Consider the following 27962-nt stretch of genomic DNA (forward strand, 5'->3'; position numbering starts at 1 on the left):
GGAAAGACTGGAAACACTCTAAAATATTTTCTCCTCCATAAATCCAATAGGTCTGAAAGGGATAATGAGCAAGGACACACAAATAAAAAAACCACAGGCACCAGATTTTCTCCAAAACCTACTATCAACAACTGGGCTTCCTGGAACTTCCAATCCAATTGATTTTCTTCTTGGTAGAGAAAAGAATGTAGTACTTGTGCATAGCCAATCAGAGCACAGTGAGTGGTTCAGGGGTGGGCTTAGGTCTTCATTTGAACCAATTAGACTCAGGCCCAGAATTCTTTTGTTTCTTGGAAAGATATAATCTTTTTTTAAAATAAATAAATTTATTTATTTATTTATTTTTGTTTTTTTTTAATTTTTGGCTGTGTTTGGTCACCCTTGCTGTGTGCAGGCTTTCTCTAGTTGCGGTGAGTGGGGGCTACTCTTCATTGCGGTGCACAGGCTTCTCATTGTGGTGGCTTCTCTTGTTGCGGAGCACAGGCTCTAGTCACACAGGCTTCAGTAGCTGTGGCATGTGGACTCAGTAGTTGTGGCTTGCGGGCTCTTGAGCACAGGCTCAGTAGTTGTGGCGCATGAGCTTAGCTGCTCCACGGCATGTGGGATCTCCCTGGGCCAGGGCTCGAACACGTGTCCCTTGCATTGGCAGGCAGATTCTTAACCACTGCACCACCAGGGAAGCCCCGGAAAGAGATACTCTTCTATGGTGGATTTAAAACTGAAAGGATTAGGTGTAGTGATGCTGGTAATTCTCTAAACAATAAAAAAAATAATACTGTGTGGAACATTTATAAATATAGCTGTATGTATGGTTACAAAGAAAGCCTCTTTAAATTAGCAAAAGTAGAAATAGTGAAGAACTGCATTCAATGACTGCAATATAATAAAACTGGAAAAGAACAAGTGTAAACAAAGAGAAGGGCAACGTATTAGGATTTTACAAATCACGTTTTAGATACTTTAACATCCAAAAGGAAATTAAAAATCACAAGAGTAAATATATAGGAAATAACAACAATATAAATGCTTCATATCAATCTTGGGATAAAAGTACCTTTCATGAATAACAGGAAAGAAGGAAAGAAATAGAAAAGAATAGAGGGGAACAAACCTTAGAAATATAAGAATATATTAATAACAAAAATACAAAGACAAATTCATAAATTGAAAAAAGGGATAAATTAATATAGTAATTAATTAATTTTAAATATGAAATAAATAAATTACTAACTAGTCTAATCAAAGAAAGACAAATTCACAAAATGTCACACCACGGGTCACATACCAGAATGGCTACATATTGTAAAACCAGTGATAAAAGGTTTGGGGAAAGATTTAGAGTGACAGAAAGTCTCATACACTGCTTGTGGTAGTGGGATGGTATGACAGTGTTGGAAAACTTTATCAGTATCTACTGAAACTGAAAATACACATACCCAATGACCCAGAAATTTCATACTTATACTCTTCAAAAAATTATGTATATACATGAACCAAAAGACACGCAGAAGAATATTTATAGCAGTATTATTTGTGGTAGCTCCAAACTGGAAAACCCAAATAGTCACCAAAAGTAATTTGATATTTTTTAAGTGTGATGGAATCATTACAATGGAATATTATATAAAAATTAAAAGGAAAATATTACTACTACATATAATACTATGGATGAATCACTAGGGAGTTATAAGTTAAAATAGCTGGCCTGGGATACATTCACTGACTTTACCAGGGAAAGAAAAAAGAAAGTGACTGGGACTAATTTTCTTATAAATATGCTAATAACCTTGTCTTCTGGGAAATAAACTAATGATATTTGCTACAAGGAGAGTACTTATCTCTTGAATGTCTTTGACAGGATGTTCCTGGCTAAGAATTACTTACAGTAAATAAATCCAGATTTTATGGATTTATGAGGCATGTCTTCCTAGAATGTCACATAAGCTGATTGTCTCAGTCTACTCAGGCTGCTGTACATATTACCATGGACTGGGTGGCTTAAACAACAGAAATTTATTTCTCGCATTCTGGAGGCTAAGTCCAAGATCCAGGTGTGGGCAAAGCAGGTTTCATTCTGAGGCCTTTCCTCTTGGCTTGTAGGAAGGTGGCTACCATCTTGCTGTGTGCTCGCAAGTCCTTTTCTTGTGGATTCGTGGGGAGAGGGAAAAAGCTCCCTGGTGTCCTTTCTTATATGGAAACTTACTTTATCCCTATCAGATTAAGGTCCCATTCTTATGACCTCATTTAACCTTAATTACTTCCTAGAGACCCTGTCTCCATGTATACTCACACTGGAGGTTAGGGCTTCAACATGCCTTAATCATAATTTGGGAGCCCATATCACTGGCATAATAAATGTTCCATAATCTAACCACTCTTCAATATGTAAGGTGGCCCACAAACTTCATTTAAAAACGCTGCCTTCTGTTCTTAGCCAGAAAACATATGTCTAATACGGGAAGGAAAAAATTAGGAGCCACACAGAATATCTTAGTACTCTTCCTGACTTCTCTGAGATTTTTGATAGCTTTTATTCTTGAAATTGTTAGTAAAACTTGATACTAGGTAAGACATCTGATTTGCAGAGGTCTGATTTTATAATCCAATCCATTGTATTAGCCCAACTTCTCACACATAATATTGAATGAAAGAGGCCAGACAGAAGAACACACACTTTGGTATAGTTCCAGTTATATAAAATTGAAAAATAATAAGTATTAATTAATGTTACTATGAGCCAGAATAATCGTTACCTTTGGTTAGTAATAACTGAGAGGAGTCATAAAGGAGTCTTCTGAAACGATGGTAATAATCTATTTCTTCATCCGAGTACTGGTTGCATGACTGTGTCCAATTTATAAAAGTTTGTCAGTTGGTACACTGATCAATTGTGCATTTCTGTTTATATGTTATACTTCAATAAAAAGTTTACTTAACTGATCAGTTAGTGTCAACATCATGATGCATCCATGTAAATTTATCAGGCTTCAACAGCAACAAAAAGCTTTAAGCTGTTTGGGGCAGCCAGAAGAAAGATCAAATCACTCAAAGAGAAACAATAAAAAAATACTGCAAGTAAATAAATCTGGCCTAAGGTTTTCCACAGTAACACCAAAGCTGTGGAAACATTACAGTATCCCCCAGAATAAAATGTGATCCATGAATTATGTACTCTGCTAGTCATTTAAGTATAAAAACCACAATTAGTTTGGAAACACAAATGCTCTGGGAATGCTACTCCCAGGAGCCCTTCTTTTAAGTGGATAGATATAAACAAGTATTTCATAGAAGAAATATAAATAACCAATACACATAGACTCATTAACAATCAGAGATGAGCAAAAAATAAAATGAGAAACCATCTTTTGACCATCAAATTCGTGAAGATTCTAAGTATTGATAATAGCAAAGACTGGCAAGGATACAGGGAAAGAATCATTTCCATAACACTCCTGGGGGTAGCGCAGACAGCTGAAGCTTTTGAAAGGGATCTATCGAAATGCAAATGTACATAATTCTTAAACAGCAATTCCACTACCAGGAAGTTACCACAGAGAAGTATTTTTGTGCACAGTTATATGCATACTGGTATTACAGGAGCATTGTTTATAACAGCAAATATAAGAAATAATTTAAGTGTCCTTTAGAAGAAAATTAGGTAAATTAACTTTGGTCTTTTGATATAATGGATATAACAGGAAACTGCAGCAGAAAGGATTGACTACCAGTCAAAAGAAGTTCAAGCTCTGGTTTCTTTTTGACAGTCTCATAATCTTCAAGTTTGCTTTCTGTGCCCTCTCTCTCTCTCTCTCTCTCTCTCTCTCTCTCTCTCTTCCTTTCACACTCCCGCTTCCTCCCCACCTGTTCCCCACACTCCACAGAAAACTCTGTATATTCTACTTTTGACCATGGTTGTGTTGTAGAACACAATTTGTGGCCAGGTTTCAGTCTGGGCCACCTGGAGATAAGGACAAGTATAAAAGTTATTGTTCCTTACAGGAATGAGTCAGCTAGAACCCTCCAAACATAAAGAGAACTCTATATAGCGCTATCTAGTTAAACCTACCTTCACATTGAAAAACTTCACATTCCTGGAAGGAAATACAACATTGAGGTAGTCCAAGTTTGTCCATTGTATTTATGCTAATAGCCACCTCTTTTTTCTCTAGTTTTATATTGAATTCAGAATTTCTATCACTTTCACAAAACAACATAGATAGTTGACATGGCCCTATTTTGCATTCTGAAATTGCAGTCTCTTGAAAGGCAAAAAGGATAATGAAATAGTCTTCTGGGTAGCTCTTTTGCACATATGCCCCAACAATGTGATCTTCACTATAAATCACTGTTATAGTGGGTCCTTGTTTAGAGCATCTCTGAAGCAAACTTTCACTAGAGAATTCATAGACACTGGCCTTATAGGGAAGGCTAAACTGCTTTTCTCCAAAATAATCTTTCAGCTTTTTTTCTTGCATCACGTCAAACAAGTTGTCATTGCTATACTTCTCAATCTGGTGGAAAATCAAATCCATTTTCCATTAAATATTGCAAAACAGATAATATGTACTGCCACGAAGTTTGCATTTATGCCTTTTATTTACTTTACATTACAAATGAAATGAGTAAACGGAGGGTGAATAGATAGCAAGAAAAGTCATTAGCTAGTTTTGCATTCTAAATAATTACCTTTTAAATTAAAAACTAAAAAGACTTGTTTGCAAGAGGCTGGGAAACGTGGAAAGCAGCAATTCATTTACCTGTTTGGAGGATCTATACAAGGGCTGAAGCTGAGAGTAGTTGCTCTCTCTGGACAGGTAGGCAGGCGCAAAGTGGGAGCAGAAAATTTCTCAGCAACCTTGAGGCTTCTGAGACTCAGACAAAAGGAAACTGAAACTCAGTGTGGCCCAGCCCAGTTGGCAGTGTGCCCATTTCCCTCCAGTGAGCAAGCATAAAGGAATCCAGCTAATTTTAGATTGCAAAGTCATATAAAAATAATATTGGGGCTTCCTTGGTGGCGCAGTGGTTGAGAGTCCACGTGCCGCTGCAGGGGACACGGGTTCGTGCCCCGGTCCGGGAGGATCCCACATGCCGCGGAGCGGCTGGGCCTGTGAGCCATGGCCACTGAGCCTGCGCGTGCGGAGCCTGTGCTCCGCAACGGGAGAGGCCACAACAGTGAGAGGACCACAACAGTGAAAAGCCAGAAAAGTAGGGAAGTGATCAGCTGCATCAAATGGTGGAACTATTCCCTTCCGCACCTCCTCCATTTATACATCTGGAAAGACTCACTCTCTTCCTCAGGAGCTGGGAATTTGAGGGATGGTCTTGTCTTACTATGGGGAGAGGGCATTTAGGTAGTGGCGCCTATCTCCTGCTAGGGAAATGCTGGAAAGTGCTAAAGAACGTAGCTCCGCTGCAAATAAAGAAGTGAACCTGCAGAGAAGCTGACTCTGCAGAGCTGAGTGACGCTGTGGTCCATGCTAGCAACAGGGAGGGAAGTCTCCCACGCTGGTCTCAGTGAGTCTTCAAGGGTGAGCAGTTCCATTTCCCTATTTTCATGGTCAGTGGAGAGGGTCTCTTGCCAAATTGGCCAATCCTGAGGGTCTTAGTGCATCAGCGTCCACTGCTTTATATGCTGCTGGTGTTAAGGAAGACTTTAAAGCTGACTCCAGCAAAGAAACATGAGAAGGTTTCTGAAAAGCTATGATGGGAGGAGCAGCCTCAAGCAGAGAACACTGGGTAAAACAAAAGGTTTGCAGAGATCAGCAAGGGTTAAACACAGTGTCATCACCGCCTGAATTCTTTCTATGGTCAGGTTCCACTGCTCCCTGAAAGGCTCAAAAGAGCAGAAGATCTTCTCTTCTTCCATTTTGAAGACTGCCTTAAGAACTCAGACTGGAGCCAGAGGGTCTAACATCACCTGGAAAACAGCTGTCAGCTCGGTTAGAAAGCTAGGAATCTTATGGTAATATTTGACACATTCCTTGTATCATCAATGGAACTGAAATAAGTAAGGCTTAGCTCCTTAATGATAAAGAAACAAGACATGGAGATGGGAGGAGAGATCATTTGGTAGTCAGCACTTACCCCAATTCTTTTAAGAGATACTGTAGAATTGGCATTTATCAAGATGTAGTTTCAAACCTGCCCCCTACCTCCCCACTCCCAACACATACAAATAACCCAATAACTTAGGTAGCCCTTGCTCATAAATTATGTCATTTGAATGAACCAGTTCCTTCAAGAAATTGATATTCCCAGCTTTCCTTTCCTTGAGCCTTTGGAAGACATAGATGCTGTATATGAGCTCAGAGGTATGATAGGTCCCATCCAAAAACCTGTGTTGGTGTCCCCCTTTGCATACTCCCACTGGTCCTTTTAGCATCAAGGGTCAACCTTATATGTTGGGAGTATTCTGAGTGTCTCAGGTCTTTATAAAGCAGATATGCTCCTACTATTCAGACAGTCTCAGCCAGCTAAATTTCAGAACAGAGGTGTGTCCTTCTGTTGGATAGTCTACAGATGACAGTCAGTCCATTATTAATGAAAGGCCCACAGGCCACATTGACAAGACCATCAGGTAACATTTCTTCTTTACCTTGTGAAGTGTGGGGCTTCTTCAAATGGGGATGAAGACTTTGGACACATTGCCCTGGCTTCCAGTCAGTGTCGTAACTGCTCACATGGTACTGAGAATTCCCCCTTTGTGTACCACACACTTCCTCTTGGTCCCTTCAATTTTGTTTCTCTTTCTTTCATTCTTCCACCAGAGTTATGGACAATTTCTCTTCCCTCTTTCTTCCCAGGATGGGAGACTACCTTATAGTTTCTACAGAACTGCGTCCCTCTATTACCTTTTTAATACATAGCAATTCTATAAATTCTGTGTTCAGATCCTTTCATGGCCTGGACTCCCAAGGGTCTACTATGAAACTTAAAAAAAATCTGAACACTGTTTCAGTTTTTTTTCACCCCCTGGTTTAAATAATCTTAATTCTTAAGAAGACAACGTGAGTGACTCTGGGAAATGAGGGACAAACTATACACAGGGAAGTACAAAAAAATACATAAAAGTTGCTATTTTAAGAAGTTATCTAGCTTCATGTGCTGCCCATTTGAAATATCTAAAGTCCTACCATGCAGATGAGCTACTTCCTTTTCTCCCTGGACTCTTCAGTCATGGGGATTTGACAATCCCCCCCTATAAACCTGCACTGGGAATAGAACCACCGATTGCCTATCAGGCAGAACAGGGTCTGATACACTCAGAATACCATAACTGTATATATTTTAGTATGCTTATTTAAACTGTAGTGGTCCATTCACATGTGAATTACTTTCACAATATAACACCAAAATGGAAGACAAATGAGCTCAAAGGCTTAAATGTATGGGATTGTTTTGCATTTTTTATTGATGTCAGATTGGAGTTATCATGAAATATTCCAAAGAAATCAATTGTTTAAAAAACTTTAAAAACTATAATGATCTACCCACCACTGAGCACAGCTTGTTAGTCTTTTCCCCACCCCATCCCAATTCCTGCAACCCATACTTGCAGTTTTGCTTACACTGACATTTCTTCCCTGGGGCCTGGAATAGCTTGAATCTATCCATGTGAGGGGCGTGCAGCTGGATATTGGCTATTATCCAAACTATTGTCTGGCTGACCCCAGTGCCCTGAATTTTCTTCAACACCAGAAAAAAATTTTTGCAGTGGTTTGCAACTGGTAGTCAAGATTCCATCTTGCTTAGATTGATGGCAAAAATCAGATGTACTTGATCTACCCTTCTCCATAAATCGGCCCAGACACTCGTCACATTAGGATTGGGATTTGGGGACATCCAAATTCCCACAGCTTTTAGGAACACCTAAAGACTTTGATCGGCCTTGCTATCAAGTGGCTACTTTAGCATCAGATGGAATTTTGTCCCTACAAGATGATTACTCATCAGCTGGTCTCTATAGAACCTGAGACTTACTTGAGTCCCCCAATCAATTTTGTGAAATTAGTTATGAAGCTGCCTTTTTTATGAAGAAGCAATATGATAATCTTTAAGATTAGTTTTCTAAAGAAAACACAGCCTTACACATCACCCACCATAATTACCCCTCTCATTAAGGTAGATACTGGGTGAATTTGTACAATGTTACCAATTTCTGTCAGAAAGAAACACTTTGGTTTTTTACTTTTTTTCAAGCTTTATCAAGATATAATTGATATATAACATTATGTAAGTTTAAGGTGTTCAACATGATGCTTTAATAAACATATATATTGTGAAATGATTACCACAGTAAGGTTAGTTAACACATCCATCACCTCAAATCATTACACTTTTTGTATGTGTGGTGAGAACATTTAAGAACTACTTGCTAAGCAACTTTCAAGTATATGATACTGTATTGTTAACTATAGTCACCTTGCTGTACATCAGATTCTCAGAACTTATTCGCCTTACAGCTGGAAATTTGTACCCTTTAACCAACATCTCCCCATTTCCCCCACCTCTCAGCCCCTGGCAACCACCATTCCACTGTTTCTATGAGTCCAGCTTTGTTAGGTTCCACATATAAGTGATGTCATACAGTATTTGTCTTTCCTATCTGACTTATTTCTTTTAGCATATGCCATTTTGTTTAAAATGGCAGGACTTCCTTCTTTTTATGGCTTAATAATATTCAATTTTCTTTATCCATTCAACTGTTGATGGACACGTAGGTTAAGAAACAGTCACTTTTTAAGGCCACAACCCAACCCACTCACCCATCCACTCACAGTGCAAAGTTTCTAGCAAAACTGTCTCTACAACATCCCTCTCACTTTAAGATGATATTCTACTTGACACCACACTTATGTTTCATCTACTGTGTCCCTTAGCACTATTTTACTAATAAATATTTTAATGATTTGGGCTGGACTGTACATCTAGATGAATTGCAAATTATTCCAAAATCCTGCATGGCCTCTAAAACGTAGCAAAGTGGTGAGTCCCACTATCTCCCAGGATGGTAGAGAAAGATTGGCAGAATCCACAATGTCAGGGAAGGTTCTCTCTCAGATAAAAGAGAAGTTTATCCCTTTTTGAAGCTCCCCTCACCAATCTTTTCCAACCTAAACTCCAAATATACATTTAGCTCTATTGGAGGTTTAAGTGTTCCCAAAGTAGTGTACGGCCTGAGGATTCAGAATTGTGACATCATTAATCTAACACCTTTACAGAACAAAAAGAAAAACTTAGCCTCAATATTTGTACTCTCAAACAATGTTGGTTCACCTGGACAGTCCCTCATTGTTTATCTCTCTTGATCATTCCATTACTTCTCTTCTTTTCAGTGTCTCCATCTCCCTCATAAGGGTATTCCATGCTACCCCTTCAAATAGAGTAAAGAAGTTCTACCTTGAATCTAACTTTACATCTAGCAAAACTTTCCTCTGCCCAGATTTTTGCTGACTCCACCTTGAAGAAGGATGAGCTATGGCCCTATAGTAGGTGAAAACAATGGTGGGTCTTCAATCACCTTCAGTCTTTCCCAACCAACAACGGCCATGGCTTGTTTTTCTCCCTGGATTACATAGAGAAAACATACCTTACTTTTTGGACCTGTTGCATCCTACATACACAGCATAACCATCCTGGCTGCCACTCTAATTTTGTTCCCAATATCTACTTTGGGCTCGCTTCCTCAATATTTATGACCTTTCTATTCCTAGATCTTTTTTAAATATCCCATCCCTCTCTTTCATTGAATCACGGCTCCTGGACATTCATTTGAGCACAGCTTCACCTACAGCTTTGCTTTAGGAAATATTCCTTTTTCCTTAACTATCCCTAAGGAATTCTTGCCCTTGTAATACCCAGGACTTCCCAAAAAAAAGATAATAATTCTGATTATAAGTAAATTAGACTGCTTTAATATAAATAACTATTGAGCCAGAGCATATTCACTTGAAAAAGACTTAGAAATTTGAAGAAGAGAGTTAAGAGAAAAAAGAGAGGAAAAAAAAAACCCTGAAACCTATTTTCTGGAATTCTTTTTCTGTCTTTATTAATAGCCCTAACTTTTTCAGCTACCCTGAGAACTTTAGAATCATTTGGGAGCACCTGTATAAGACAACTGTGTTATTGACTTGCACTAGTAAACATATTTGATCACTCTACTTTGGGAACATGGCTAGGATGGTTTGGAATTCAGTTAATGAAAATCAGGCATGGGTTCATTAGAGGAAAAAGCTTTTTTTTACAGAAACAAAATGTAAGTCCTTTAGAAATACTTGTTCTTTTTAATTAACTTAAATCATATTGTCATCCAGAGATAAGTGAAATATTCTCCCTCCTTTATTTATCTCCAGCATTTCATTCTCTCCCTCTCTTCTCCTCTATAAGGAGAAAATTTTAAATACATGGTATCACTCTGGGGAGGTTGAGAGAGATGCTTAATAGCAGGTATGCTTGCTCCCTGCCAGGCACTATGCTAATTTCTGTGAATACAAAGATAAGTAAAATCCAAACTCTGTTTCGTAAAAGACTCACAATTTATTTAGAAAAGCAGATAACTAGGTAACCAGTTTATACTCAATGTGATTAGTACTTCCATAGAGTTTTAAATTAAGTGTTATGGATAAATAATAAGGGAATAGTTAATTTTGCTGAGGAGATTTAGAAAGGTGTCATATAAATTAAATTGTAAATAGTGCAGAAATACAAAGGGTGGTTTGCAATAGAGCGTATGTTGGCCCACCACTGCTCAAGGTTGGCCTTTGCACTTGAGGTGTGACTGATCCTAGAAGGAACCATCAGTTAGATGTTGTCAGAGACAGAAGGTAAAACATGAATAGAAGCAGAGTCTCAAAGAGGCTGTCAGCAACCCTGGTTTGGGCCATGTGCCTGAATCAAGGCACTGATGTCGCGTGCAGAGCTGGAACATTCCCACAATTGCATCTGAAAACAAAACATAAAAAGAGTGAAAACAAAGCACATATTGTAACATGGCCGTCAGGGCTAGAACAGGCAGATGGGTACCAGCCATCCAACTGAGGTATAGCTTAGAGTTTTTCCAAAAGCTTGTGAGAGGAGCAGAACGGGGCCAGATCACCTGTTTACTCAAGAGGCAAATCCTCTAAGAAGTCATCTGCAGCCCGGAACATCTGCTTCAGTGCAGAGAGGATCAAAATGTCCTTTAAAGGATCCATCTCCCGCTCTGAAGCATAATTTTCAACCAACAAGATATTAGAAAGAGGAATGCCTAGCATCTTGTTGGCATTCTGTATATGTGGAAAAATCAATTTAATAAGCAGGTCTTATATCTGAAATTTGACTGATTTAAATATAATTCAAGAAACAGAAAAAGCAATGGCTTAATAAAGTATTTTCTGAATATAATTATAATTCAGATCATTATTTTAAAGTGGGGTATAAACTTGAATCAACCAGGCAATTGATCCATTTCTTCATTTACCCGTGAATATGTAGTGTGAGCGCACACACACACACACACACACACACACACACACACACACACACACACACACACAGTACAACACTATTAGAATACTATCTAGTTGCAAAAAGTATTCCTTACCTGGCTTTTAGAAATCATAGATTTATTCATCTTTAAGAAGTTGTCTTGAAGAACTGCATAGCAATTATTCACTTTAGTAAGCAATGCTACATGTGCTACACCTATATCAAATAGATAAATCCGTTATTTTATATCATAAACAGCAGTGTGTTAACAAGGTAATTAAATATGTGTGAAAACAGTACTCTGTAATGTAAATTTGAGATCAGGAGAATGCAATATCCCCAAGAAATCTCAATATGGGACTTGAACTTCTTCTAACAGGAGAAATGATTCCTTCCAAAGTGAGAGATCATTTCTAAATGCAATTAAATTCACACTAAGTTGCAATCAGCTACTATCCCATTCAAATAGTGTGTTTTAAAGTGTCCAGGGGGCAAAAGTGGTTGCTGAATCTTGAAGACTACAGAAGAACCCCAAGAAAGAGAAAGTGAGGAGGGTTGTGTGTGAGCATTTATAAAAGCAAAGTACACTGATTTCACAGTTCTACTAAGGATCTCTTGCCTTTTCCCTCAAACCGCAGAGATCAGATGAGTAAATCACACTCAGCTCCTAACCGAATCAAAGTTCTGCTTTACTAATAACTGCTTCTCCAGGAAGGACAGAGGGGATATCCCTACAAACCCCAAAGACATAAAAAGAATAAGAAAATACTACAAACAACTCTACATGCATAAATTTGACAACTTAGAAGAAATAGACTAAAACTACACACTGCAAACTACCACAACTCATCTAATATGAAATATATAATTTAAATAACTCTAAAACTATTTTTAAATTGAATTTGTGGTTTTAAAAACTCCTGAAAAAGAAATCTTCAGGCCCAGATGGCTTTACTGGAGAATTCTACCAGACATTGAAAAAGAAATTAATACCAGCTCTACACAATCTCTTCCAGAAAATGAAAGAGGAAGGAACACTTCCCAACCCATCTTATAACACCAATATTACCCTGAGACCAAAACCTGACAAAGACCGCAGAAATTTTAAAAATAAATAAATAAAAAACCCAACTACAGACCAATATTCCTCATAAATATAGATGCAAAAATTCTTAATAAAATATTATCATACAGGATTCAGCAATACATAAAAAGAATTATGCACGATGAACACATGGGTTTTTTTTCCTAAAGAGACAAAGTTGGCTTAAGATTCAAATTCAGTCAGTATAATCCATGACACAAACAAGCTAAAGAGGAAAAAACTCCCATGATCATATCAATTTATGGAGAAAAACCATTTGGCAAAATTCAACACTCATTCATGATTAAAAAAGAAAAAACTCCTGGAGAAGTAGGAATAAAGAAGAACTTCCTCAACTTAATAAAGAACTATTATTAAAAACCCATAGTTGACATCATAGTGGTGAAACACTGGATACTTTCCTCCTAAGATCAGAAACAAGGCAAGGGTATCTGTTCTCACCACTATTATTCAACATAATAATCGGAAGTCCTAGCCAGGACAGTAAGACAAGCAAAGGAAATAAAACACATACAAATTGAAAAGGAAGACATAAAATTGTCCCCATCTGAGATGGCATGAAATCCTAAGATTCAACAAAAAATCTTCATAGAGCTAACAAACTATCAATATCTCACCAAGATTTTTTTGTAGAAATAGACAAGGTAATTCTAAAATTCCCATGGAAAGTTAAAGGTACTAGAATAGCTAAAACAATTTTGACAAATAAGAATAACATGGGAAGAATTATTTTACCCACTTTAAGACCTACATTTTTATTATTATATAGCTACAGTTATAAAGACTGTGTGGTGTTGGTAGAAGAATGAACACATAGATCAAGGGAACAGAATACATAACCCAGAAATAGATGCACAAAAGCAAGGACAATGAATTTTTGACAGCAGTGCAAAAGCAATACAATGGAGCGATGATAATCTTTTCAACAAGTGGTGCTAGATCAATTGAATATCTATAGGCAAAATAAAATAAAATAAACCTTGACCTATACCTCACATCTTACACAAAAAGTGATTCAGAATTAATCATATATTCAAATGTAAAAAATAAGACTATAAAACTTTTAGAAGAAAACAAAGAAAAAATTGGGGGACTTAAAGCTTGGTAAGAGATTTTAGACACAAAATGAAAAGCATGATCCTTAAAAGAAAAAACTGATAAATTGGAGTTCACCAAATTTTATAAAATTTAGTTTTGTGAAAGTTTCTGTTAAGATAATGAAAAGACAACTGAGAACTGGGAGAAACTATTTGCAAACCATATATCTGATAATTGACTCATATCTAGAATTTATGGATCTCTTAAAACTCAACAGTAAAAAACCAAAGTGTCCGAATAGAAAATAGGTCAAACACCTGAAGAGATATTTCCCTGAGGAAGACACATACAAACAGATAAGTACATTAAAAGATGTTCAATGTAATTCATCATTAGGGCAATGCAAATTAAGACCATGATGAGCTATCACTATACACCTATTAGAAGAGTTAAATTTTTTAAAAATAGCAATAATGGCAAACACTAGCAAGAATACAGAGAAACTAGATCTCTCATATATTGTTAAAATATAAAATGTGCAGTAATTCTGAAGAGTGGTTTGGTGGTTTCTTAAAAAATTAGACACACACTTAGCATAGGACCCAACAATCACAATTTCGGGGAATTATCACAGAAGAATGACAACTTATGTCCACACAAAAACCTGCACACTAATATTCAAAGGAGCTTTATTTGCAATAGCCAAAACCCAGAAGTAATCAAAATGTCCTTTGATAAAGAATGGTTAAAACAACTGTGGAATATCTATACCATGGATTACTACTCAACAATAAAAAGGAATGAACAATTGATATACACAACAACTTCGATGGAATTCAAAGGATATTAGGCTGAGTGAAAAAAGCCAGTCTCAAATCAGACATAATTTTGGATTCCATTTGTACAACATTCTCAAAATGACAAAAGTATGGAGATGGAGGAGAGATTAGTTGCTGCCAAAAACTATGGATGGTGAGGATTGGGGGATACCATGACAAAGACCTTGTGGTGATAGAGTAGCTCTGTATCTTGATTGTAGTGGCGGTTACACGAATCTACACATGTGACAAAATGACAAAGCTCTACCACACATTATAAGAGTGTTATATCTCCCGGTTTTAATATTTCTGGTCTAGTCACATAATGTGGGGAGGTGACTCCCCTATCTAGTCACAGGAAAATCACACATGACAAAAAAAACTATGGCCTTTCTAATCTTTAAGGAATGAAGACTAGGATTTAGGGTCCTGCTTTCAGTAAAGCCTTTGGATGATCTCCATCTGCTGTTGCCACCAACTAACCCAGGGCTCGGGAAATTGGATGAAGGGGGCATGGGACCTTGCTGTACTCTTTTTGCAGTTTCCTGTGAATATAGCATTATTTCCAAGTAAAAATATTTTAATAAGTACAATGAGACTCACCGCAGTTTAATATTTCTTTCTGAACTTGTTTGAACTTTGCCACCATTTTAGAGGAGAGATTGTCAATAGAGTTGATATCAAAGACATAAGCCACACAGTGAATCCTGTCTTTCAGTGATGGAGAGGTGATGGAAGTAGGATGCATGTGTGTAATTGATTTATGGGGACTAAACTGTTATAGAAACATAAGGTAACATTTAGAGAGTCTCTGCTGAATTCTTTCAGATACAATTCGTGTTTCAAACATGCCCACCACCAACCTCCAACCCAAAATCTTCCCTTCCCCCCAATACTCCTTCCCCAGATTAGTTATTAGCACCCCTTTCATGCTTCCTCTCCATTGTTAGCATGGCACCATTATGTCTTTTTTATAAAACAACACACTCCATTGCTTTGGCAAAAATGGTGATTATAACTTAATTATCCATAATGGAAATATTTCAGAAAAGTACAAATAATGGTTTTTTTTAAACCTAATTTCAAAACTCTTGCATACTTAAATGGACTGAGAGAAAAGGCAAGAGAAAAATATATTGAAGGGCTTCCCTGGTGGCGCAGTGCTTGAGAGTCCGCCTGCCGATGCAGGAGACGCGGGTTCGTGCCCCGTTTCGGGAAGATCCCACATGCCGCGGAGCGGCTGGGCCCGTGAGCCATGGCCGCTGAGCCTGCGCGTCCGGAGCCTGTGCTCCGCAAATGGGAGAGGCCACAACAGTGAGAGGCCCGCATAACGCAAGGAAAAAAAAAAAAAATATATATATATATATATTGAAAATGCCATTTAAACTAAAACACTATAATTTCTTTTAATTTTACAGAAGAAAAAGAAACTAAAGTGAAAAAAATACCAAATTTTAAATTAACATCTCCTTACCACAAGACAATAATCTTTCCAGGGTTAAGAAAATAATTACAAAACATAATACAAGGCTGGGTTCATTATTTTTTTAACTATATGTTTCAATGTTGGACTGAATTGATTGACTCTGTGCTGTAAAAAATGAAGGTGCTCATATGTCCATGATTTCTCCCATTTCTCTACCCTGCTCCTCCGCCCTGTATCTTTATGTCTTTTTAGGTTGTGAGCTTCTTGAGGATAGGATTATGTTCATATTCAAAACTAGCGTAGTATCTGACACAAATTAGGTTTTTAATCAACAGTTTTAAAATAAATAAGTGCATAGTTAAGGTTTCCAATCAAGCACAATTGAGAGGCAAAGGAAGTCACTGCTTAGAAACTGAGGCTGATTTTATTATGCCTAAAAGAAAGGTGATAATAATGGTTAACTTTTTGAGAACTTAGAGTACATCTTCTCATTTAATCTTCTTAGCCACCTGTGAGATTAGCATTATCTACATTTCACACACACACGAAAAAACTAAGACTTACAGAGACAAGTATGTAACTTGCTTATGGGTACACACCTAATTGGTGGCAGAGCCAACATTTGAATCTAAGTATTTAAGTAGTGAAGCCTGATTACTTTCAGTATAACATCACACTTCAACAAAAAGTGGTTGTTTCAATATTTTACCTAAGTGATTATTAAAGTTCAAGAGATTAGGGCTTCCCTGGTGGCCCAGTGGTTGAGAGTCCGCCTGCCGATGCAGGTGACACGGGTTCGTGCCCTGGTCCGGGATGATCCCACATGCCGCAGAGCAGCTGGGCCCGGGAGCCATGGCCGCTGAGCCTGCGCGTCCGGAGCCTGTGCTCCGCAACGGGAGAGGCCACAACAGTGAGAGGCCCGCGTACCACACAAAAAAAAAAAAAAAAAAAAAAAAGAGATTATACTACTACTTTCCTACTATTTTACATCATTGTAAAGAATGATATAAACACAATTCCTCCTGAACTTTTCCTGGAACCTGTATGAGTAGAATCTTGCCTTTTGGCTATATTTCTTAATGCTATAGAAAATAAGAGCTGTTATCTACTTTCCTTACATGAATACTTATTAAAGTACAGTAGTATTGGTTGGTGTTAAAACAACTTTATGACAATTGAAACTGCCTGGGGTAAAAAGTCAATGAAAAGCATTGACGAAAGTGATTTGAAATGTTTTAAACATTGAAGGATTCTTACCTGATATCTGTCTGGCACCAGCCTTTTAAGATGTGGGGTATGTCAGCCACACATAAGCCTACTCCCTCTTTCTCATCCAGCCCAATGGAGTCACACAACATAAATGGCAGAGATTTACCATCTTTCCCATCTTTAATAGAATATATCCTATACTGTAAAACAAAACACATCAAGTACAAAAGTTCATTCTTCAACTAGCCTTCAAGACATGAAAATAGGAAAAATGGAAACTGGTTAATATTTTTAAACTGTGGTCCTCAAACATTTTGGTCTCAGGATCAACTTAGACTCTTAAAAATTATTGAGGGTCCCAAAGTTATTTTATTTGTGTGAGTTATATCTATTGACATGTAACATACTAGAAATTAAAACAAAAAATTTTTAATACTTCTTAAATCATTTAAAAATACAATTATGAACCTGTTACATGTTAACCTAATTATCAATTTTACAAACAAAATTATTTTCCAAAAAAATTATAGAAAAGAGTGGGATTGATTTACTTTTTGCAATTCTCTTTAATGTCTAAATTAATAGAAAACAGCTGGATTCTCATATTTGCCTCTGCATTCAATCTGTTGTGATATACTGTTTTGGTTGAAGTATATGAAAAAAATCTGCCCTCACCCATACATGTAGTAGGCAAGGAGGGACTGTTTAATTTAACAGCTTTCAGAGAATTATGGACATTCCTCATTAATAATACATCAAAGCTGAACAAGTGATATTTTCTCAAAGATTAGCTGCAATGTGAAATCTGTGATGTTTTCATACTATTACATTAAGTTCATTGATCTATCTTACACATTGAATATATCTTTCATCCATCCATGATTTTGTAACCTGACGCATTGGTCATTTGAAAATATTGGTTCACTGGCTTATCTGGATGGCCCAAATATTGGCACATTTCATTGTACAATATTAAAACATCATATTTGTTAATACCATCATCAATCTCATTAGATAAGTTTTTAAGTTCTTAAGTTTTCAGTCTCAAAGTGGTGGATACAAGTTTCCCAACATTCTAATTTTTTCTTAAAAGCTCAAATTTTATCTTTGGTAACAAACACTGTGAGTTTTTGTCCTTGAAGTGACAGGCTCATTTCGTGCATTTTCCCCAAAAATGTCTACCAATACCCAAGTATGAATCAGCAAGTCTTTCAGTTGCCTTTTCAATCAAAAATGTTACATGAGAAAAGTTCAGCTTACAAGTCAATTGCACTAGTGCCCTTGCTAGACAACCACCATATTTTGACATGCATTAGGAGCACTTTATATGCACTTCCCATTTCATCACACAAAATTTTTAAATGATGTGCATTTAAAAGTTGAGTTTAAATAAAATCAATAATCTTTACTGATTCATCAAGGAAATTCTTAAGTGAAACTGGCATTTTGTTTGTTTTTACTGCAAACTCAGTGGTAGGGAAGATTACAGTGACTGTAGTAGTGTTTGGTGCCATTGCTTGATTCATGCTAAGGTGCATATAACAAATTATATTTGTTTGATCAGTTCAAATGTTAATACACTAGAAAGAGCAAAAAAGCATCTTAGTGTTTTAAAAACAGTTTTAAGTTCACAGATCCCCTAAAAGAGTTTCAGGGACTCTCAGGAGTCCACAAACCTCATTTTAAGAAGCACTATTTTAAAAAAGCTTCTTTTCTAGACACACTCAAACTGATCCCAAGACTATTTTTCAGGAAAACTCTGAAAAAATTTTATTTATTGGTCAAATACACTTCCAACATAGACACAACTATGGAAGATTTGGGAAGAATCACAAAGAAAAGGACTTCTCAGAGACACCAGACAATAGTCACCATTCTCCCACTCTAAACAAGAAAGTGGAGATTCCCCCGTAGCCTACTGTAATTTGTGTTTTTGTTTGTTTGTTTTCAAATATGTTAAGAAATATTAGTTTCATTTAACCAGTTTTCACAGCTGAATATTTATTCTATAAAAAATTTACTGACTGTACATTTTATATATAGTTCAAACTACTGAACGAAAAAAGTAGGTCCCAGAGATGCAAAATTACTGCACCAACCAATCCAAGGTAAAGGCAGATTTACACACTGTACAGTTCTCCGAAACCAGGAGGTGGTCACTTTTAAGTATAAATGTCAAAACTGTATAAAATAAGGTTTTGATTTTATTTCATTCTTCATACATTCCATACGATTGCAAGCTCAGAAGCCTACTGAATGGTAGACATCTGGAATCAGGAATCAGTCCCCACTCCTGGCAGGAATGTGGGTGTTTACACATGGCACTCTTCAGACAGCAATCTGTACTTGGTATATTGTGTTGACATGAAAGCAGAGACCAAGAACATTAAACGTCAATATAAGGTAGTTCTTTCTCTTAAAAAGGAGTTTCTGCATTTAATAGTGTGCCAAAAGAATTTTAACTTATTAAATAAAATATATTCTAAGTGAACCTAAAAATTACACTTTATAAACATAAAAATACTTTTATTTTTGGTGTAATACATCAATCATATCTGCAAATAGAAAACCAAAACTGTATATAAAGTAGTAGTTTTCACCCAGCAACAAGAAGCACTTATGTAGTTATTTTTCAAAAGGGTCAGAAAAAACTAATTATAAACCCACTAACTTATAACTTAGATATCATACTTACCGCTATTCAGTGATTCACTAATACAGCAAAACAATCTTTCCCCTAGAGAAAGTGGTTTCTTCCTGTCAACTGGGTAAGAATCGGACATATTTTTTTAAAAAAGGGAGAATCAATTGACTTCTCAGCGTGACTCCTACGTGCGTTTTAGTCTGGGCGTATGTTCATCAGTGGGTGTTTAATCAGAAATACTTATCCTGAAAGATAAGACTTCCTACTGATTTAGAATTTTCCATCTCTGAGGTTTTGTACCTCCTTGGAGACAAGGGCATGCCTCAGATTTTTCTATATTTCTATTTGGGTCAGGGGAGGCAAGGCTGGCTAACACCTCTTTAGATTCTGTTTTCTAGACGGGAAAAAACAAGGAAAACAAACATTATTCCAGCCTTTTCTGACACCCAAACCAGGAAAACAAACTTCTTTTTTATACAGTCCCAGCCAAAGATAACAAAAATTAGAGCCTCAAAGAGCAGCCCAGAGCTCTCCATTATACTTTTATACTTGTGTGTGTATTAAGTATAAAATAATGACGTTTGGGCAAAGGAGCTTTGTAGTTATTTATTTTAAAGTTACAGTACTTAGAAACTCCTTGGTAATTAATTGCTTGTCCATTTCAAGTCCTGCTTCCAAGCGTGAGTGCCAAGTGAACGTGTTTCAGGCTGTGAGGGTGGGTCCAGGCCCCGGGGAGCCCCAGCCGCCCTGCGCCATGCGATTCCAGGGTCGTCTGGGGGCAGCCTGGCCATCAGAGCTCGTCGATTTTCCTCTGCAGGTACTTGAGCATGGAGTCCACGCCCTGGGCCGAGCCCCAGATCTGCTTCAGCACCTCGCACTCCCGCTCGTTGGCCTGCTCCAGCTCCAGCTTCCTGCTGCAGCGCTCGAGGGCCTTGGATCCCACGAGCACAACTGGGTTGCAGGAGGCGAGCTCCTTAAGGCGGACCATGACTTCCCGGGTGAAGGACATCCCCAGCCAGAACACCTGGGGGCCCAGGCCTTTGCCGCACGCCGCCTGCGCCATCAGCTTCCGCCTGCTGAGCAGCGTTTCATTCGCACATGCTCCTCCCACTACCTTGGGAAACATAACTGTGGTACAGCCATCTGGCCTCTGTCAGAAGATAGTATCGGGTGTTTGGAACCGAGACTTTTCATTGACCCAAACCACATCACAGAGAGGCAGTATGGACTCTCCTCGTCCAATGGCTGGGCTGTTTACGGCTGCAATGATAGGCTTCTTAAACTGAATGAAAGAATTCGGGAAGTTTCTGAAGGCCTCGGCCATCTTCGTGCTCTCCCTCTTCCGGTCGTCGGTCAGGCGCCCCCGGATGAAGTAGATGAAATCGAGGCTGCAGCAGAAGATGCTGCCCAGGCCACCGAGCAGCACAGGCTTGCTGTCTCGGCGGCGGCCGTGCTCTGGGCGCTCTGCACTTCCGTCCTCACCTCTGGGTTGAGTGAGTTGTTCTCGGACGACTTCGTGGACAGCAGGATGTGGGTGAAGCCTTCCTGCTTCCGGACGACGATGTCCCTGTACCTGTAGGTGCTTTCCGTCTGCCTCACTGCCGCTGGTCGAAGGGCTGGTCTCGTCCGTCGTCGATGAATTTCCTCCTCCCGGCTGTCACTCGTGTGACCGACGTCTGCAGGTTGGTGGTCTTGTTGGCCGTCAGCGCGTCCGTGAACGGGGAGGAACCTTTCCCCTTCACAGCTAGCCCCGTGGTCGTGGCCGCGGTCAGGGGGCTGGACACCTGAGGCACCAGCGGGTGTATCCCGGACCGGCCCCCACATCCGCGGCCGCTCGGCGCCGGGGCCCGGCAGAGCCCCAACCGGCTTTGTGGCCGCCACCTCCAGCGCCACCATGTCCTCCTGCCCTTGCTCGGCAGGGTCCAGTTTCTCGGGGCGCTCGTTCTGAAAGCCGTCCCCCGCAGTCCTGCTTTTGATAGGGCTCTTGGGCACGAGGATCTTTATACCTGCCGTGGCCAGGTCCATGATCTTCCGGTTCGAGAGGGACGGGGCTGGGTTCTTCCTGCACTTCTGGCTGGCGGCAAACAGCGGGCTGTTCTTGGGCTCGTGCTCTTTGCCGACCGCTAGTGATTTAGGAGAGGCCTTGGAAAAGATACTGTTGGTGGGTCTGGAAAACTGTTTCCTGGCATTGTTCAGGGAGGTCCGATTGGTTCTGGTGAAGGTGCCCTCCTTCTGCTTCTTGGTGTGGAGCCTGTTAAAATTGTGGATATACTCCTCTCGGTTCACCAGGTGCTGCTCCAGCTCCGAGGTGTCATCCTCACTGTCGTAGCCCGTCCACCGAACCAAATATTCTGTCTTCCGTTTTTTTGTTTTTTCTTTTGTCAACGATCCTTTCAACCTGATGTGAGTTAGTGGAGACCAATATACACGAGTTTACTCCTTTTCCAAATTTATCCGAACGACTGGTATTCGACAGTCTGTACCACTCAAGACAAGACTCTTCAGATCAGGAGTTAAAGCCATGCCACATCTCGGCAGAACAATGACTAATATCTTAAATTAGAGGTTATTTTCTTTCCCTGCTCAACAGCCCAACCAATCACTTATTCAGTTCTCCCAAGAATCTCAACCTATTGTAATTTGTGATGGAGTCAAAGCTCCCATTGCTCCATGAAATGCCTAGGAGCAGTCCCACTGGAGATTTTGATCTAAGTGAATGGGGTTTACTGGTACCTCAACATGAAAGGAATTACATGAAGCATTAGAGTTAGATACTTAAAGTACATTATAAAATTTCAAGATCAATAGGTACATTCATAGTGCCATTAACCATTAACCTGTTTCCTTTACTTCAGTTCTTCAGAAAGAAGGGTCTGAGCAATAAAATATTCCATTTCCTTCACAAAATACTCTGTCCTGTTTTCCTTCAGTGTATATAGTATTTGCATTCTATTTGGAATTCAGGACTTATATCTTCTCTTAAAGCAATGCCTTTGGAGTTTTCAACGTAAAAAGAAGGCAGAGAAATTCTGTCCTGATGAGTACCGCTATTATAGCATCTATCACATTGAATACTACTTATTTGTTTATTACCTGCATTGGTCCCTGAGATTCCTCAGTAAAGGGACCAAGTATTATTTGTACTTTGGTCTCTATTGCAACACAGTATTTAGCAAACATAAACATTTCAGTCAATGCTTAATGTACTGATTTGCTGTTGTGGTATCTTGCCTTGGCTCCTAAGGCTAGGCTGATGTATCATAATAAAGCCACTCAAGTGGATAGAATATAGCCAACATCAAAAAGTAAGATGTGATTCTTGAAAGTCCTAGAAAATGCTTTCAGTTATTGAATGTGACACAAAACTAAAATGAGCTATTGCTGTCTTATGCTAAATTATGCATTGACAACATACAACATATTCCCAATCAGAAGATAACAATATTAGACTGTAGCAAACATAGAAAAACACAGCTTGATTATGAACTTTTCTATTAATTCCCTTTATTCTTTTTGTTTGTATGATAACATTGACAAGCACAGAATGGAAGTTTCTAGATAAATATTGCACTGTAATTGGTAGGTCTTTCAGGTAACATTTTTAAAAATGGTGTTAGTATTATACTTATTTCCTTAAATCTATTTATTTACAAGTAAGATAGTCTTTATAGGAGTATTGATAGATTGATTTACCCCTGTGAAGGTTTTAATCACTGTTTTGCTTCTCATGGTTATTTCTTATAAAATAATAATTGTAATCCATAAAACAAAATTCTCAGGAAATCCTGAAATAACTTACCTGTTCAGTAATGCTGGTGACATCAGACCCCACTATGGCTTGGTGAGTCAAATGGCCTTGGAAAATGGACTTCACTGAATTGAAAAAACTGGACTTTCCGAACCCCACTGGACCCAACAAGAGAATACGAATTTCTGAAACCAAGTCTGCATAGGGCCTGTAGGCTCTGAGGTCTGCTAGGAGACTATTTCTGTGCCTGTAAAAATGAAGTAGTTAAATACAACAGGCACATTTCCATAAGGAAGAATACAATTCTCCTGGTGCTTTTCTTCCCTCTGAAAAGTATGGTTTAATGCTTACTTATTATTTTGATATTAACAGCTATCATATGACTTGAAAGGGTCTAAGGTTATACATTTTGTGCTTGAAGAAACTGCACTTATCTATATCTGACTAAGTTAAACATTAGCCAGCAACCAAATCATTGCTAAACTATTAGCCTTAGACCATATAAATCTAATAAGAAATAACAGGAACACTGAAGATGAATTTTCAGTAAAAAGGTTATATTAAGGAGAAATAAAAATAAAATATATGCAATGCAGGTGTTTATCTATAAACTGGGGAGAAGGGACTTTGTTTTTAAAATTTTTCGAGGTTCCCCAAAAACTTTATTCTCAAGGAAAGGATTCAGAGGAATTATCTAAAATGGTCATCTCGACTCTGTCTGGGAAACTTTGAATGTAACAGGGCCAAAGTGAAACATGAAGTCAAATTGTCATCAGGTGGATCTTAAAAGTTTCAGTTGGTAGTGGTTTTGTTTTTGTTTCTGTTCTAAATTGTCTTGAACACATTATGTCAGGAACACTATAACCGATTTCTATCACTCCAAGTGATACAGTTTTTAATTTTACTATTTGTCGGTGCCATTTATACAGTTGGTGAGTAATAGATAGTCCAAGAAACTAACTTACTGTGTGGCTCTTATTATCCTGTTTATGTAGCCTGCATCATCCTTAATTCCTAAAGGAAATAAACATAGCATAATAATGTTTAAACTTGTCTGGTTTAGTGTGGCCAAGTCTACCTTCTAAATAGGGTATTGAGTCTTCTTGCATAACCCAGCTGAGCTGTTGGGTTAGGAGCTAGGGTCGGCAGCATAACAAGATGAAGAGTAGCTAAAATTTTCTTCTTTGTACATTGTCACTCTGCAAACTCATATAATTATGCCTAGAGGTCCTCAAGCTGACCCCATAGGTGTCAATTGTCAAAATACTGAGGCCTTCCCCCCACCCTTTCTCTCTCTCCATCTCCATCTCCATCTCTTCACTCACACTTCTCAACTTACTTTGATCAAAGCTGCCTATTCTTTCTGTGTAATAACCCCATAACCTTTAGGCCTTCCAGGTTTCATTTTTGAGCTTATAAAAAATTTTGTGGCATGAAATTCAATTGTCTATCTCCTTTTTCCTTGTTCACGTAGATTAATTATGACCTACCAAACACAAAGACTAGAACCAGAATGTAGGATTTTCTAATTTAACATACCTTCCACTTGAAAAACTTCACATTCCAAAAATCAGGAGCCTGTCAGTTTTTAGTCCTAATTTTTCCACAAAAAGTTTAGGTATAACAATGATTCTATTGTATAAATCCAGAGACAAATACTGATAGGGAGAAATAGAGAACTGAAATACCAGTTGGTTATCACTAATTTCCGATGTTGAATTTAAAAATGCAGCCATCATTTCCATTGTTTATTCTTTTGAAATGAAAGACAGAAGGAAGTATTTGGCTGTCTAAAACTTTCAGACATTTCAGGATAATGCCCAAGCATAAAGATACCAAAAATATTCTTGGGACGGTAAATCATTGTTATAGTGGATCCCTGACGAATGCACCTATTATGCATATTTCTAATTCTGTTTCCGTGGACACTTAGACTTATAAAGAAGTCTCAAAGAAACATTTCCAAGCAGCTTTTGCAGATACTTTTCCTCATTCCATGTCAGTGTGGTTGTCACTGCCATTGCTCTGTATCTAGTGAGAAAAAAAATTAATAGTTTGAGAGAGTAGTATAGCATTGTGGTTTCTGCTATACTAGTTCCAGTGAGTTATTTTTTCCTCTCGCCCACTTAAAGCATGTTATTTGGATTTGGATTATAAAGATATGTATATATATATGTGTGTGTGTATATATATATATATACACACATATATATAAAATACACAATACATACACATATATACATATATATGCATATATATATAAAAAATATAGGTAGATATGAAAAAATAGATAATTTAAATATTTAAAATATCATTAATTTTTTAAGGTCAGTAGAAAAAATAAACAAACTGGATTAAAAAATAGAGAAAAATTCATGAATTAGAACAGGGATCAGCACACTTTTTCTTAATAACAGATAGTAAAAATTTTAGGCTAAGTGGGTCATAAGGTCTCTACCACAATGACTCAACTTTGCCAATGTAAGGCAAAAGCAGCCACAAACAATATTTAAACAAATGCGCATGGCAGTGTTCCAGTAGAAGTTTTTCTACAAAAATAGATGGCTGGCACATAGGCCATAGTTTGCCAACCCATGAATTTGAAGATATAAATGAGAAATTAATTCAGAAAACAGTGTACAAAGAAAGAAATTGAAACATGAGAGGATTAAATAGGATTAAATCCTATTTAATTGAATAGGATTAAAATGGTCTATTTTGCCTAAGTGGCAGAATAGACCATTAGCCATCAGGCCAATTCTTTCAATAAGAAAAATTAGAAACACAGGATAAACTGTAAAACAGATATATTTGAAAGTATTGGAGAGAAAAAAAAAGCAGTGAAGAATTATGTTATTAGCTAAGATTTGGAAAAGAAGTGAAGACAGAGAAGTAAGCTTGGCATTTGATGCATCTGTCAACTTTAGAAGGTGCTAAGAAGTTCAGCAAAGCTTTTGCTAGATTCATAGAGCTAGGGTAATACAGCACAACAAAGAGGGTGCCTTCACAACCCTCCCTGAGGCCATGCATGACAATTATGAATAGCTACAGAGAAGAAGCACCAGTGGACTGGGAGATAGACTTAATTTTATCTCTAGTCTTCTCAATCTATAATCAGATTAAGACAAATGAGGATTGCCAGTGTCTCTAGCTACAGGACAGATGCAAAATAAACTTTGGATGAAGAGAACATTTTCTTAACTTTAAATTACCTCTACATTTTCTTGATATTAAATGTGTCACACTCATCATAAACACAGGGGAGTGGACAAAACAACATGATAGAAAACCAAGAGAAAAAACAGAAAAGAAAATAGAAACAAATCCATACTGGTAATGGAATTACCCACAGCAATTTTTAAGTAACTAAGCTTGGTGTGTTCAAATAAGTTAAAGATAAGATTGAATGGTTGACAGTAAAATGGAAAAAAGAAATTTTAAGGAAATTCTGGACCTAAAAAAATATATCGGAAATTTAAAAATTGGAAGATACATTTAACTGAAGGTTAATAAACACACTTAAAAGGAATAATTAGAAGAAACTATATCAAACTGAGACAAGAAGAAGAGAAAGAAAAACAAAGGACAGAAGAGACTAGAGGTACAGTAAAATTAGCTAACATCTGTGCAACTAGAGTCTAAGAATGAGAGAAGGAAGGAATAGAACATATATTAAAATAGTCCCACAGAACTCAGGCTTCCCTGGTGGCGCAGTGGTTGAGAATCCACCTGCCAATGCAGGGGACACGGGTTTGAGCCCTGGTCTGGGAAGATCCCACATGCTGTGGAGCAACTGGGCCCGTGAGCCACAACTACTGAGCCTGCGCGTCTGGAGCCTGTGGTCCACAACAAGAGAGGCCGTGATAGTGAGAGGCCTGCGCACAGCGATGAAGAGTAGCCCCCGCTTGCCACAGCTAGAGAAAGCCCTCACACAGAAACGAAGACCCAACACAGCAAAACTAAATAAATAAATTAATAAACTCCTACCCCCAACATCTTAAAAAAAAAAAAAGCCCCACAAAACTCAAGTCTCAAAACATTTCAAAGCACTATAATTTTGAATAAGAATATAGGCTAGAAATCAGAAAAAAAAATAAAAGAGATCCCCTAATACATTAGACAATAAAGAAATCTACTACTAAGAAATCCCTGGATCAAATAAGAAAACTTAATGAAATCTGGAAAATTGAATAAATGATAATAAAATATTATTGTCAAAACTTGTGAAATGAAGCTAAAACGTACTGTAAAAAATGTATATAATTAAATACATGTATTAGAAAAGAAGAAAGGCTGAAAATGAATTATATAAACTTCACATCAAGATAAAAAGCCAATTAAACACAAAGAAAAAAGAAATTAAATAATAAAAGTAAAAGCAAAAGTTAATAAAGCAAAAATAAGTATATAAAGAGAAGATCAACAGAACCAGAGTTAGTTTTTAAAAAGAATAATAGGATAGAAAGCCCAGAGATAAACCCATGCACATATGGTCACCTTATCTTTGA

At 37.8% G+C, this 27962-nt stretch overlaps 2 protein-coding genes and 1 pseudogene across 2 annotated transcripts in view; all 3 read right to left on the bottom strand.

Annotated features, from left to right (window-relative positions):
• Window positions 1–6645, bottom strand: part of LOC103087924 (interferon-induced protein 44) — a 15610-nt gene extending 8965 nt beyond the window's left edge. The window contains 3 exon segments of the mRNA XM_007458726.1: window positions 4067–4477; window positions 4480–4511; window positions 6596–6645. Coding sequence (XP_007458788.1) covers window positions 4067–4477; window positions 4480–4511; window positions 6596–6645 — 493 coding nt within the window.
• A 4454-nt stretch (window positions 6646–11099) lies between these two features.
• IFI44L (interferon induced protein 44 like) lies at window positions 11100–25475 on the bottom strand. Its single transcript, XM_007458704.1, is given in 11 exon segments — window positions 11100–11270; window positions 11582–11682; window positions 15031–15202; window positions 17111–17130; window positions 17133–17262; window positions 23506–23701; window positions 24420–24468; window positions 24994–25021; window positions 25023–25204; window positions 25207–25384; window positions 25386–25475. Coding segments are annotated over 11 exon segments (1317 nt in total).
• On the bottom strand, window positions 20497–22892 carry LOC103085992 (chromodomain Y-like protein; annotated as a pseudogene).
• Window positions 25476–27962: the final 2487 nt, after the last annotated feature.

This window comes from Lipotes vexillifer, unplaced genomic scaffold (assembly GCF_000442215.2).
Source record: "Lipotes vexillifer unplaced genomic scaffold, Lipotes_vexillifer_v1.1 scaffold419, whole genome shotgun sequence".
NCBI classification, from domain to species: domain Eukaryota; kingdom Metazoa; phylum Chordata; class Mammalia; order Artiodactyla; family Lipotidae; genus Lipotes; species Lipotes vexillifer.